Source organism: Schistocerca americana, chromosome 4 (assembly GCF_021461395.2).
Source record: "Schistocerca americana isolate TAMUIC-IGC-003095 chromosome 4, iqSchAmer2.1, whole genome shotgun sequence".
Classification (NCBI taxonomy): Eukaryota; Metazoa; Arthropoda; class Insecta; order Orthoptera; family Acrididae; genus Schistocerca; species Schistocerca americana.
The window spans coordinates 359862291-359875488 of NC_060122.1; the positions used below are offsets into that span (position 1 = coordinate 359862291).

The following is a 13198-nucleotide window of genomic DNA, read 5'->3' on the forward strand; positions in this document are numbered from 1 at the left end:
CTGTGAAATGTGAAAGAGCCCAGCTTCTAGTGTAAAACAAATACAAATTAGTCTCGTCTCATATAGCTGGCACACACGAATGTTTTAAGAACAAGAAAATTAGAATAAGACTGCGAAGGAGCACAGATAGCTACTAAGCTGGCAATCTTATCTTACATTTGATTGTTCTAAGCAAAACGTGAAGATTAAGTTGAAATCAATTCCTTTATGTAAACATAGAGAAGTGTTTTATTTAGAAGTTCTAGTGATGTTTTACTATAAAAATGTACATTTCATTTCAAATATTACAAGCAAACAAGGCACTTTTACACAGACAATGGCAGAAATTTTCCAGTGTATAAAATTATTCTGAGAACAGATTCAACAGAATATGAAAAGGTTGTTTCACCCATTTGTCACGTGCTGAGACCTCCATCAGACTAATTTAACAGACCAGACGAAAATAGGAGACTTCATTGTCTACTTAACTATCTGTTGTTATCAGATGAAGAGACACTCAACACAGGTATCTAAAACATTTTCACAGCTATTTGCTGATAGCTCAATCGTTCTGTGATAATAACAGAACTGTGTAAAAAACCTGTAACGGATTTAGCACCAAGGTAACTGAAACATTCATGCATAACATACCAATAAAATTATTTACTAAATTTTAATACAAATATACAATCCATGAATAAAATGAACTATAAAATTCAACTTAGCAAACAGCAGACAAAGCCTGAATTACAAGTTTCCTTCTGAAGACTTGGTAATTAAATATCATGGATGCAACAACATCACGACAATATTAGTAAACATCAATAGAAAATGATACATCTTAACATGTTTTAATGACCTACACATGATATGCTTTAAATAGGGAAATTGTAAAACAATTTACATTACAAAATTAATTTACACTTGACATTCACTGATATAACGAGGACTAGAAAAAAAAAAGATGTTTCAAACTTAAAACAATACAGCAGTTGGCAACTTTATATGCATATAAAACACCCAACAGGTTTTCATAAAGATGCACGTATATACAACATAAATTTTGGAGGACTCTCTCATTAAGCCATTTTTGTAAAAGCTAATTAAAATGTGTGAACAAACTGAAGTATATTTTAAAACATAACTTTTTTAAGACAGCAATTACACATACAATGTTTACAATACAGTTCCATCTGCATTTTGAACATTTAAACTATTTTAATGTTCCTTCTTGTTGATAAACTTCCACACAATCATACACATGGCCGGAGAGTGAGCTCAAAAATTTTAACAAAATTATGAAATTGAGCTCAATCCTCCACTTTCAGCTTCACAAAACTTTGATAAAGTTTCTTCTCTATTTCAAAGCAAAGCATTAAATTTATATCTGAGTAATTCAGTGCAAAATACTTTAGTTATAATACTGCAAAATGAATAATAAATTAAGAAATGAATTACAGATGATGTGAGGAAAACAAATCTAGTTCCTAAACAACTACAAAGAATCCCTTAAATCACTGAATGTATAGTTTTTCTGAAATAAATACATCCTACATAACAGAGAAATGCTGCATATTCCACTAGCTTTAATAAATTATTCATTTCCAACACAGCTTGTGAGCTTCTGTTTCAACTGATCACTCACTTTGATAACTTACTGATCACCCTAATCAAGGCACCATTCTCATCTTTCAGTTTCTGATTTTCACTCCTGAACTGCTCCAATAGCTGCAAACAGGAGAAAATGGTACATTATTTTGAAATTGACACTATAAAGTAGATAACTGCACGTGCATGTGCGCACCTGTGTGTGTGTGTGTGTGTGTGTGTGTGTGTGTGTGTGTGTGTGTGTGTGAGATATGAGTTCAAGTACTTTAAATGTATCATTATTGATATTTCTGTTTTAATTATTTCATATCTGAGTAATTTATCAGCTACTACATGACCAGAAAGGTGTGGGCACAACCTACTTTTAAAATTGTAAAAAACGTTATAGGATAGGACACCACACATTTACTTTAGAACATTACAAACATATGTATAATTTACACAAGGAGAATCTGAAAAAACAACAATTTTACCTCTACCTCTACCCCCCCCTCCCCCTCACACACACACACACACACACACACACACAATCAATCATCGTATTATTAGTGAAGCAGATGATGAAACAATTGGAAGTGGGGAAATGGTGGAACACAAGCAGAAAATTATTTTTCCATGTAGTTGTTACCACATCCACCATATTACCCACTGACCTGAGAAGGGATTAGTTGGAAACTAGTTATATTCTGAAAATAGAAAATGAATGTCAGATATCAGTTTGGGAACTAGGTTACTAGTTCCAACTTGTGTTAGATACTTTAAAATGTGGTACCACTTTTGTCAATTTCAAAACTAATAACTTTTTGCTGCTTTAAATGTGACAGGTAATTACATTTATGAGTCAATGTTCTAGCTTTAAGTTTACTGTATGTACCTGGGTTATCACTGGCACCACACAAAAAGTGCCAATGTTTATCATCCAATAGCTGACAAAGAAATGCAGTGTGAGTAAAAAATAACGATTATTAACATCTTGCACATAAATTTATATTTCTTTGAATAAAGACAGTAACAGTTGCAAAATTGTTTTTATTAACACCAATTATGCATTTTGTCCCTGTAAAGTATCGTCAGATCATGTAAAAATGTAGCAGAAGGAACTTCATTCATCAACTACCACAACTGCATATAAAATAAAAATCATGTGGATAAGGCATCTGCTTGTCGAAAGTCTTACTGGAACCGAAAAGAATATATGCTAAGACCAGATCCGGATCAGCGTGGTGACAGCATAGAAACACGCTTACAAATTTATACTGCAAGGTAGAGAGCATTCCGGTGAAACAGGTCTGCTAAGCACTACAGTTAGTAGCTCTTCCTGTAGTGCTTAGCACACCTGTTTCACGGGAATGCTCTCTATTTGCATCATACACAGTGTTTCTAGACTGTGTACACCATGCTGATTTGGATCCGGGCTTACAACATACTCTTTTTGGTTCTAGTAACACTTTTGACATGCCTTATGCAAATGATTTTTATTTTATGTCCTGTTGTGGCAATTGAATGATGTTACTTCTGCTAAATTTTTACATAATTTGACAATTCCTCACAAGGGTGAAACGCATAATTGGTATTAATAAAAACAATTTTGCACCCAAGACCACTTTTACTAAAAAAATAAAAATATTGTAACTGGTTGCTGTACCAAAAAGCCAACAATGGAATGAAATAAGTATTATGGTAAAATTCTGATCACCTCTTCAACAAACTAGAAACCTATGTAGTTTTCTAATTTATAACATTACTCTCAAGTAAAAATATTACCAAAACAAAGCCATCAACACAACAAATAACAATATCCATGCACAATAGATTAAGCTGTTAAACCAGACTCTGTACTTGCATAAAATGAAATTAATAACCACTATATCTGCATCTCACATAACAGAATTTACCGTCTTGATATGTCTTTTAATGTGCAAGGGTCACTAGAGAACCTAAAAATGATGCAATTAAATTACAAGAACACGTGACACATGCAACAAGCGCTAAGAACGTGAAATACAACACTCCCCCTTATGGGTGAGGAGACAACTGAGACTCTAAAATATCTTAGAAACAAGCATTTTCATGCAATAAATGTGCTGCAAATCAATGTCACGATTTATATTCCAAATTGATCCACCCCCTCCTCAAAAATGAATGGGATGATTACAAGGTTCATTCTGTTTCTATACACAGTGCATTCTTATTTGACAGTAAGCCGACGCTGAACACCGCAGTTTCAGTTTATTATAGCTATAAAAATCTATCACACTTCTGCTAAGCATGTAAGGAATTAACTAAACAAACAACAAGTCATTTTTGTTGTAGCCTTTGACTGCAATGGTGTTACGTCTTTAGCTTCACGACATGTCATGTAGGGTGAGTTGTCAGTCACGTAACTACTATAAAGTTAAGTCATAATATGTGTTGTGTACTGATTAAACATTATATTTCGATATATGGGGAAGTTTATACAAATTCCCATTCACTGTTGTGCTTTGCTTTATTGCTGATTATGCCTGACAGGTTTTCCTGCTATTGGTATACAAACAGTCTCATTGTAAGAAGGCAGGTTTTAGCAACTGAGCAGTAATTGTTATTTCTAGATGCATATCAGTCAATGAAATTATTGATGCGTTGAGAATAAGTGATGGCGAAGATGATAAAAACACTGTGGATGTTGTCATGTATCCTTCTGCTAAATCTGCAGAAGCAGAAACCGATGTTGATTCTGATATACCAAACAAAAAAGCAGAAGGAAATACTGTACATCTCACAAGGAGACTACTCCAGCATCAATGTGAATTTTGAATGTGGTCTACTGGAGTAGAAATTTCAGGTAATGCACCTGAGATGTGCGGAATTCAAATGAATGTAGATGGCATTCAAGTGAATGGCAAAAATGTGGCTAGCATACTTGAAATGACACAGCAGCCTAATATCAGCACAGCAAAGAGCCCTCCAGTTGGATGACAAGCAACAACAGTAACAACTAACAGTACTTCAGGTTTAGAGAAGAAAGAAAGCAAGGTGAACTGAAAGCAGTTTTAAGAGTGATCATGAAGCAAAACTGAAATCTAAACCTCTTGCTTTCTCAAACAAGAAAAAGTGAAAACAGTGTTGGAAGTAATATTCCTTCATATGTCACTTACTGTCCAAAGTCTGCAGACTCAACAAAAGAAAATTAGAAAACTTGAATCAGATTATTTTTTTCCCCCCAGGTATTCTCAATGGAATTAGTAGAGCTCATCACAATCGATAGTAACTGATATGCATCTCGGAAAAACCTCTCTGGTGGCATGCTGACAAGAGAAAGCGTACCTGGTGTTGCCAGTCTTCCTGTATCACATCACATCATCACGAATACTGGAGAATGTCACAAGATATGACAATGAGTTGATATCCAACGCCAGAAGCGACAAATTTTCAATGGTACTGTGAAAAGACCGTATCTGGTTGACAACACAAATAATTTAAGACCCCTTTTACAAGTTTCGTCAACTTTTCGACATGATCAAAGAATCAGTGAAATCCTTGATGTGCCTCAAATTTGTCAACTGCTAAGACTTAATTCCTTTGACACTGGTGTAAGCAATTCATAAGAAAAAAGTCATTTATTTCAACTTTAAGTTATGGTATCTGTGTGCCAGTGATTGGTATACGCTACACACTAATATCTTGCTAGTTGTTGTGGTCTTCAGTCCTGAGACTGGTTTGATGCAGCTCTCCATGCTACCCTATCCTGTGCAAGCTTCTTTATCTCCCAGTACCTAATGAAACATACAGCCTTTTGAATCTGCTTGGTGTATTCATCTCTTGGTCTCCCTCTACGATTTTTACCCTCCACGCTGCCCTCCAATACTAAATTGGTGATCACTTGATGCTTCAGAACATGTCCTACCAATCGATCCCTTCTTCTAGTCAAGTTGTGCCACAAACTTCTCTTCTCCCCAATCCTATTCAATACCTCCTCATTAGTTATGTGATCTACCCATCTAATCTTCAGCATTCTTCTGTAGCATCACATTTCGAAAGTTTCTATTCTCTTCTTGTCTAAACTATTTGTCGTCCATTTTTCACTTCCATACATGGCTACACTCCATACAAATACTTTCAGAAACGACTTCCTGACACTTAAATCTATACTCGATGTTAACAAATTTCTCTTCTTCAGAAACGCTTTCCTTGCCATTGCCAGTCTACATTTTATATCCTCTCTACTTCGACCATCATCAGTTATTTTGCTCCCCAAATAGCAAAACTCCTTTACTACTCTAAGTGTCTCATTTCCTAATCTAATTCCCTCAGCATCACCCAACTTAATTTGACTACATTCCATTATCCTCATTTTGCTTTTGTTGATGTTCATCTTATATCCTCCTTTCAAAACACTATCCATTCCATTCAACTGCTCTTCCAAGTCCTTTGCTGGTAATCAGTGGGAAAGGCTACAAAGTCATCATGGGGTTACTTGAAAGAGCAAGTATCATAGAAGGCTGTAATTTATTTTTCAATAATGTCTTTACTGCTCTTCCATTAATGCAGGAATTTTCAAGCAGGGGTGCAGGAGATACAGGTACAATGTGAGAGAACAGAATGAATAGCATCCACTTGTGATGAAGACGAAGCTTGAGACAAGACACAGAGAGAGAGAGAGAGAGAGAGAGAGAGAGAGAGAGAGAGAGAGAGAGAGAGCTGAGGAAACAGTCAGATGGAATGACAACAAATGTGTATCAACTGCAACTAATTACATCTAGTTCATAGTGGATTTCTCAAGGACTCAGGATAGTGGCTGATCAAACTGTATGTAGAAAAACAATATAGAACAACTGAATTTCAGTCAGTTCTTATTAATTTTTCTTTAAGCTACCAGTTTTGGCACTTCATTGGTGCCACCCTTGAGCCCCTATGCACTCTGTGCGAACAGATGTCCGCAAACCTTGGTGCAAAACAGCCAGAGCCATCAAATAAATCTGGATTCTGTGATTAATTTTTTTCTTTTTGTCTGAAGTGAGTACCCCAACGGACAACAACTGAAGGGGGGCGATTCAGATTTATTTGATGGCTCCTGTTGTATTGCAGAAGCTTTGTAGTACACCCATTCACAGTTTGGGTAGTGAAGTGCTGAAACTGGCAGACTAAGGAAAAATAAAGAACAACTTATTGAAATACAGCTATCGTTTGGTTCGCATTCTACATACAATTACATCCGTAGTCATGCTGAAAGTAAAGCAGTCTGTTGGAGCTGCCAGACCTCCGTGCATTGCTGATTGTAGTAAACACATGGGAACCACATAGATGCACACAGCCATTATACAGCTACATATCGTGTGAAGACAGGGTCAAAAAAGTGGTGGTAGCCTTTCTTTAACTGGGCCCTCAAAGCATCAGTTGCAAATGCATGGTGCCTTTACAGGATGCTCACTCAGCCTAATATCCCTCTTCTGAATTTCACAAGGGATACAAGTCACCAAATACTTTTTCGTAACAGGACTTTCAGGAAAATCAACAGATCATCTAAATTAAAGGTCCACACTGCCATGAGATATTATGGGAAGGACCACTGGTTGGTCAGAAGTGAGCAGCCAAACTAATGATGTAAGTATTGTGGGTGTAGAATATACCGTTCAAATGAGAAAAATGTAGTATTTTCCTATACCATGAGTGTCAAAAGCCTTATTGTGTACAGTAAATAGTGTACTGACAGAAACAATTCATATACTGTTGAAAAAGTTCATAAGTATGTGGATTAAGACATGTGAAGTTTGATTTTACTGCTTATTATAACAATTAAACCATTCTTTAGAAACTACATTACTTTGTTTAATTATAAAAAGCGGGTATCGCAATTACTCATTATCTAGCCCTTTCATTTACCACTGGCATGAAAACCTGTCAGTGAAAAATGTGGTGTACACAAAACTCAAATTCACTTTACTTTTTCATAAAGAAAATGACTAATGTGAAATGGATTCGTGTGTACAACTTCTACAAAGGTCTTGAACAAACTAACGTCCCGCTGGTCTGCTGAGCAGGGATGATGAAGAATTAGTTTAATTGTTGTTGAAAGACAAAACACCCATCTGTGTGTGTGTGTTTTTGTAGAAAATTTTGGATTTTCGGCCAGCAACAAATGCACATTTAATCTTCCCATTCATTTTGGGGCATTCACTTGCTAATAAATATACACGAAGTATAAGAACAGAAATACCTACTGCTTACAGAGTTAACATATTTTCTGTGGTGGCAATATGAGCTGTTTTTAATCTACACAGCATCCTTTTAATCAAAAAAATGTTAGCATAAGAATATTAAACAAGTGAACAGACAAAATAGTGCTCAAAGGGGAGATGTCCAGTGGTTCTCAAGATATCTGATGACCAATATACTACAACCAAGTTGTAATTTCACAATCTGAACTCATGTCAGTTGACTTCAATGTGAACAAGAAATTTCTAAACAAGGAAACTGATTATTCACAAAAAAAATGCTTGTTTTGTTGGCTCACAGGTTCTTATTTCTTATTACCATTAAAAACATAAATGTGTTATGATTATGTTTCTCAAAGCAACACAAGATGTCACAAACATGCTACAATATTACAAAGTAAGGCAACACATCACAGATTCTGCTATACTGTGAAGGCAGCATATTGCAGTAACACTAATTACACAATAATGTGGATTGAGATCCATGTTATAGTCTTCAAGGAAGCAAAATGATGCAAATACAATGTGAGATGATCAAAATATATTTTGAACCACTGACAATTTATTCAGAAGTTCCACAAACCTGTATCAGGCACAAAATATTCCAGGAAATGAAACCTACAATTCCTTTAAATACCTTGTTGACAAGAAAGAATTTTTTTTTTGACTGTGTTGATAACTCGACTTCATGGGTGGATCAGTAAGTAATGCATAATAATCATTTCTGCAACACTTTTGATGCTATCATGTTGAGATTTTAGTTTGAATTTTGAACAAGGAAAGTTGTAATACTTTTATACATTATGGGTGTGCATTGGTTGTTGTAATTTCTGGAAACTTTAAAGAAGTGTGTGTTCTCTCAGGTATAGATTTTGTGGTAGGTATGTGAACTACAGAGTGAAGGCAGTAAAGGATATGTTATTACTGTCCACTTTTGAAGAGTCCAAATCATTGTTTACAACCTCCTTCACAAATGCTCGTCTTATATGGTTGTGACCATACAGAATACAGTGCCTTCAGTTGATGCAGGTACCCTGAAGGACATATGAACTTTATATTCTTCCTGCAATTTGGGTGACTTGTAAAACCACTGCACGTCACAGCCAGTGAGCAAGTAATTCGCAAATGGTAGTTCCATCCACAAACACTGGTGAAGTAGTGAAATCGTTCTTAAGGTGCTGTGTACAATTTGTGCATGACAAATGGATATAGATACTGTAAAAAGAATCTATTATCTCCAAAAGGTCAACACTGAGTCTGGGTGTACCACTACATAGAAATTAGAGAGGCCAGAGCTGAAATACAATGATTCTCCCGTAAAGCAAACAATGGTAATAACCACATCTGTCGTTCAAGATGTTTTGTTGATGAACTTCGTTAAACAAGTGACTATTAAAAATGTTGCAAGCCATTAAAAATGCCTGCAAAGTTGTTTCATTTCTTTGTGAGAAGGCCATGATATTGATGCTTCATCCATCAGACAGAAATAAGTTAAGTAAATGAGGAGATTATACACTTTATTTCCTCCTAATAACGGCTAAGAAATGTAGCTTTTTTCTTTGCAACTTGTTTTGAGTTACTTAATAAGCTCCTATTATAAAAAACTAACTAACTAACTAAACTCTGCTGAGGTACTTATTGATCCACCATAGTATACGGTATTATATTTGTAATTAGGACACCAACAGTTCAGATACTGTCTTGTCTATGGATTTGTTACAGCAGTACCTTATTTATACTACACACAAAAAATTTTATATTCCAAACACATATCTACAATATAATTAAAGTTGCAAATAAATTCAAAACTTTTCTTTTCAGACAAATATTCAGCAACAGGACACTGATGTTAAAACATTTAAGTCTATAAGCAAGAGAAAAAAAAGACAGACATCAAATTAAACTGCCCATACAAAATCTGCACAGAGTCTACAGAAATTAATGTCAAGCAGATACAGTAAAGCAACTTTTGTGTTAATCCGTTTTAAAAAATAACTTGTGAAAGTGTGGGATATGAATGAACTAGACCGATGTTCCACAAACTAAACAACACGATAAAGTTGTTGAGCCATCAGAGCCTTTTCTGTTCTCACTTGAACTCACTGCTCCAGAACAGTGTTCAAGCGTCCGAATAGTTTATTCCATTTAATTTTTTGGCACTTATTTGTGCCTACTCCTGGGATTACCTTCCAGCTGCAGTTATTAAGTTGTGTTTCAGTTTCTCACCTAAATTAGATGAAATCTAATAAAATAAATAGAGAAGGGAGAGTTATGAATATACCCTTCATATTTTACTAATCAGTATTAAATAGGTATTATGTGAAACATCATGTACATGGCCACACCATTTACTTTGAGAACCACTGTAATGCAACACAAGGAATTACAAACACTTCTTTCTACCTGCAGTGGCATTTGTTAATCACACAGGGCCTTAAAAAAATCTAACGAGCGGATGAACAACACAGCACATGCGCACAGCTGAGTTGAATACGCAATAATGTCACTGTTAAGTATTCCTTGTTACCTATTTTGTAGCATTGGCAGAATTGGTGAGTTTCGACACCACCCGAGTCAAAGCCCGGTTTTCTGCTTTCAATCTTTCGTTTTCAGCTTTGAGCTTTTGTAATTGCTGAAAAAGTAGAAATGTGAAACACATCCAGAAATCAATTACCCTTTACGCTTATGGTGTTGGGGATATGAATGGTTTTTATCACTATACACATTGTGGGTAATGAAAATATTTCTGTCTTTCATGTTAAAAATATGTAGCCTATGGCATACAGACTGTTATAATATGGACAAAATGGAAGGTTTTCTCAAAAATGTGTTTGGGCCTCTATAGCAGAAAAAACAAAAATCAAAATTTTTGATCTCGCATGGTCTGTGGCACAAAGAAAATGGTTAAAAAAAAAAATACTGTGTGTAAAATTTGTGCAGCCAAGAAAAAGTATAACATAGAGAAACAGAAATTAAAAGTTTGTAGTTATGTAACTGAGTTATGCGTAACTAAACTGGAGGAAGATTTGACTAGAAGCTAAGCACCCACAGTTCAGGGACAGAAGAAACTATACAAAACTTTGCATAATAATAATAATAATAATAATAATAAAAAAAAACCATGCTGCTGCCACAACCAATTAAAAATAGTAAAGAACATAAAAAGAAAAAAGGGAGAGGGGGGTGGAGGTGGGAAATGGCTTCATAAAGTGATATACAAAAGTTTCAATGAAATTTTATGAACATCAGTGTTTCCTTATTTTATTTGAAAAGTGTCTATAAGCTAAATCTACTTACCAAGATAAGTCACTAACACATACAAGTAAGTATGAAACCTAAAACTGCAGACATGTTTGTAGAAAGAGACAGAGATTCTATGTGGAAGCACATTTTACAGATCACCAACAGATGTCTATAAAGATATACTATATCATGCAGGGTTACGAGGGAAAAGTTTTCTGTTCACCAGAGTTCTATCCTTTGTGCAGTAGTGATCTTTCATACCCATTGCGTATTGTTCTCTCTGCTGCCAGTTTTCTGTCCGTTAACCATTATCTTATGAAGGAATGAAATACTGATGACTCCATATTGATTCAGGTAGAAGTTAGGTGTGTGTAAACTTGAGCAAGGGGATTTATATCTTGATTATTCAAACATTATATCAAGATTGAAGATGTGAATAAATGTCACGATTAAATTTTGTGACACAGTTCATATCGGCAGTTAATAGTGTGGAGATATAAAGGGCCTGCAGTTGGTGACGAGTTTAACTCATTCGCACTCTCTAAAGATTTATTCACACCCCAACCATTACCTGCACAACTGAGTGAGTGATCATTGCGGCACGCGTCCCTATATGCCAGCCTCTCAAAGGAAAGTTCCTTTAACTTAAAGAATAAAATAATATGCCTTAAAGAGCAACCCTAATTAATATTTTCTGTAAATAACTCCACATATGTGCATGCAAAACAGGGAAAATTTGGACAAAACAGTGTGGATGGCAGCAGTAACTCGTCATTAAATTAAAGGTGTAACACTGAAAGATATTCAGGTACAGGCATTGAATATAAAAACAATTTTGATTTAAAACGGGATGTCACCTTTGCACTGTCACCTACAGCTATGATATTACTCTCCCTTGCCTTCGATGTTTAACTGACAACTAATATGGGTTATAGTTTGGGGTGAGGTATTACTGGTGAGAAATGGAGGGGAGGGGGAGGAATTTTCAGCTTCAAAACCTCCTGAAACTGAGATATGGAAGTGTGTCTCACAGTTATTACAACTGAAGGAACTCATTCCATTTCTTCTCTTCCTATTAACTACATGACTGAATGCTAACTCACAAAAGCAACTTGGTACTGGTCCTAACAGAATGTTTGTATGTGTATACAAATAATCTAGTTGTAACTTTGTTCAAGAACAACCTTGGCCTAAAACATGCTTTTGGGCAAACCTTGTGAACTTTATGAATTGTTCCTAAGACAGAAACTCTAGTATTTTACCATGAGAGTATCAACCCATCTCCATTTTCTCTCTCTCTCTCTCTCTCTCTCTCTCTCTCTCTCTCTCTGTGTGTGTGTGTGTGTGTGTGTGTGTGTGTGTGATTTTTTTTTTTGGGCGCAAAACTGCTATGGTCATTAGCGCCCGGTCCGTGACTTAGGAAACAGTAAAAAACCGAAAAACGAAACCAGCAGCAATGGGAACGAAAGTCATAAAATTGGAGAAACGAAAAGCAGAATGAAAGCTTAAAAATCCACTACAGAAAGGGGTTGGTTGTCACCAAAAAGAGCTTCAAATGACTGACGTCATCTCACTGGCACTAATAAACTCGAGAACGCGATCGGCTGAGTGCGTGTCATCTGCTAAAATCGACGATATATCAGGGGATAGCTGTAGACGGGAGTGTAACGGATTAAAATAGGGGCATTCAATTAAAAGGTGTCTTACCGTCCACAGCTGAGAGGAGTGGGGGCAGAGTGGGGGAGGATCGCCGCTTAAAAGATGTCGATGGCTAAAAAGACAGTGCCCTATCCGGAGTCTAGTTAAAATTACCTCCTCCCAACGACGTGTTCGGGAGGAAGAGGTCCAAGCACAAGGAAGAGCTTTCACGTCCCGCAATTTATTATGGGGAAGTGTCGACCAATGTGCGTGCCATAAATGAAGAACACGACGACATAAAACGCTCCGTAGATCGGCGAAGGGAATCGATCGAATAGCTGGCCGAAGAAGAGAGACTGCAGCCTTGGCTGCAATATCAGCCGCCTCATTTCCACAGATACCAACGTGTCCTGGGAGCCAGAGGAACGCCACCGAGACACCCCCCAGGTGGAGCAAGCGCCGACAGACCTGAATCCGGTGGACCAGAGGGTGCACAGGGTAAAGAGCTTGGAGACTGAGGAGAGAGCTGAGAGAAT

The 13198-nt window shown here is 36.3% G+C and overlaps 1 protein-coding gene across 6 annotated transcripts in view; it reads right to left on the bottom strand.

Moving 5' to 3' along the window:
• Nucleotides 1–200: 200 nt before the first annotated feature.
• The window catches only part of LOC124613251 (protein phosphatase 1 regulatory subunit 12A), a 371783-nt gene continuing 358785 nt past the window's right edge, over nucleotides 201–13198 (bottom strand). For 5 of the 6 annotated variants that reach the window (XM_047141939.1, XM_047141940.1, XM_047141942.1 and 2 more), the window contains 2 exons: nucleotides 10309–10413; nucleotides 201–1707 (listed from right to left, as the gene is read on the bottom strand). In XM_047141939.1, coding sequence (XP_046997895.1) covers nucleotides 10309–10413 — 105 coding nt within the window. In that variant the 3' untranslated portion in view covers nucleotides 201–1707. The remainder of the gene's footprint in view (nucleotides 1708–10308; nucleotides 10414–13198) is intronic. The other variant, XM_047141938.1, reaches the window with a different exon arrangement.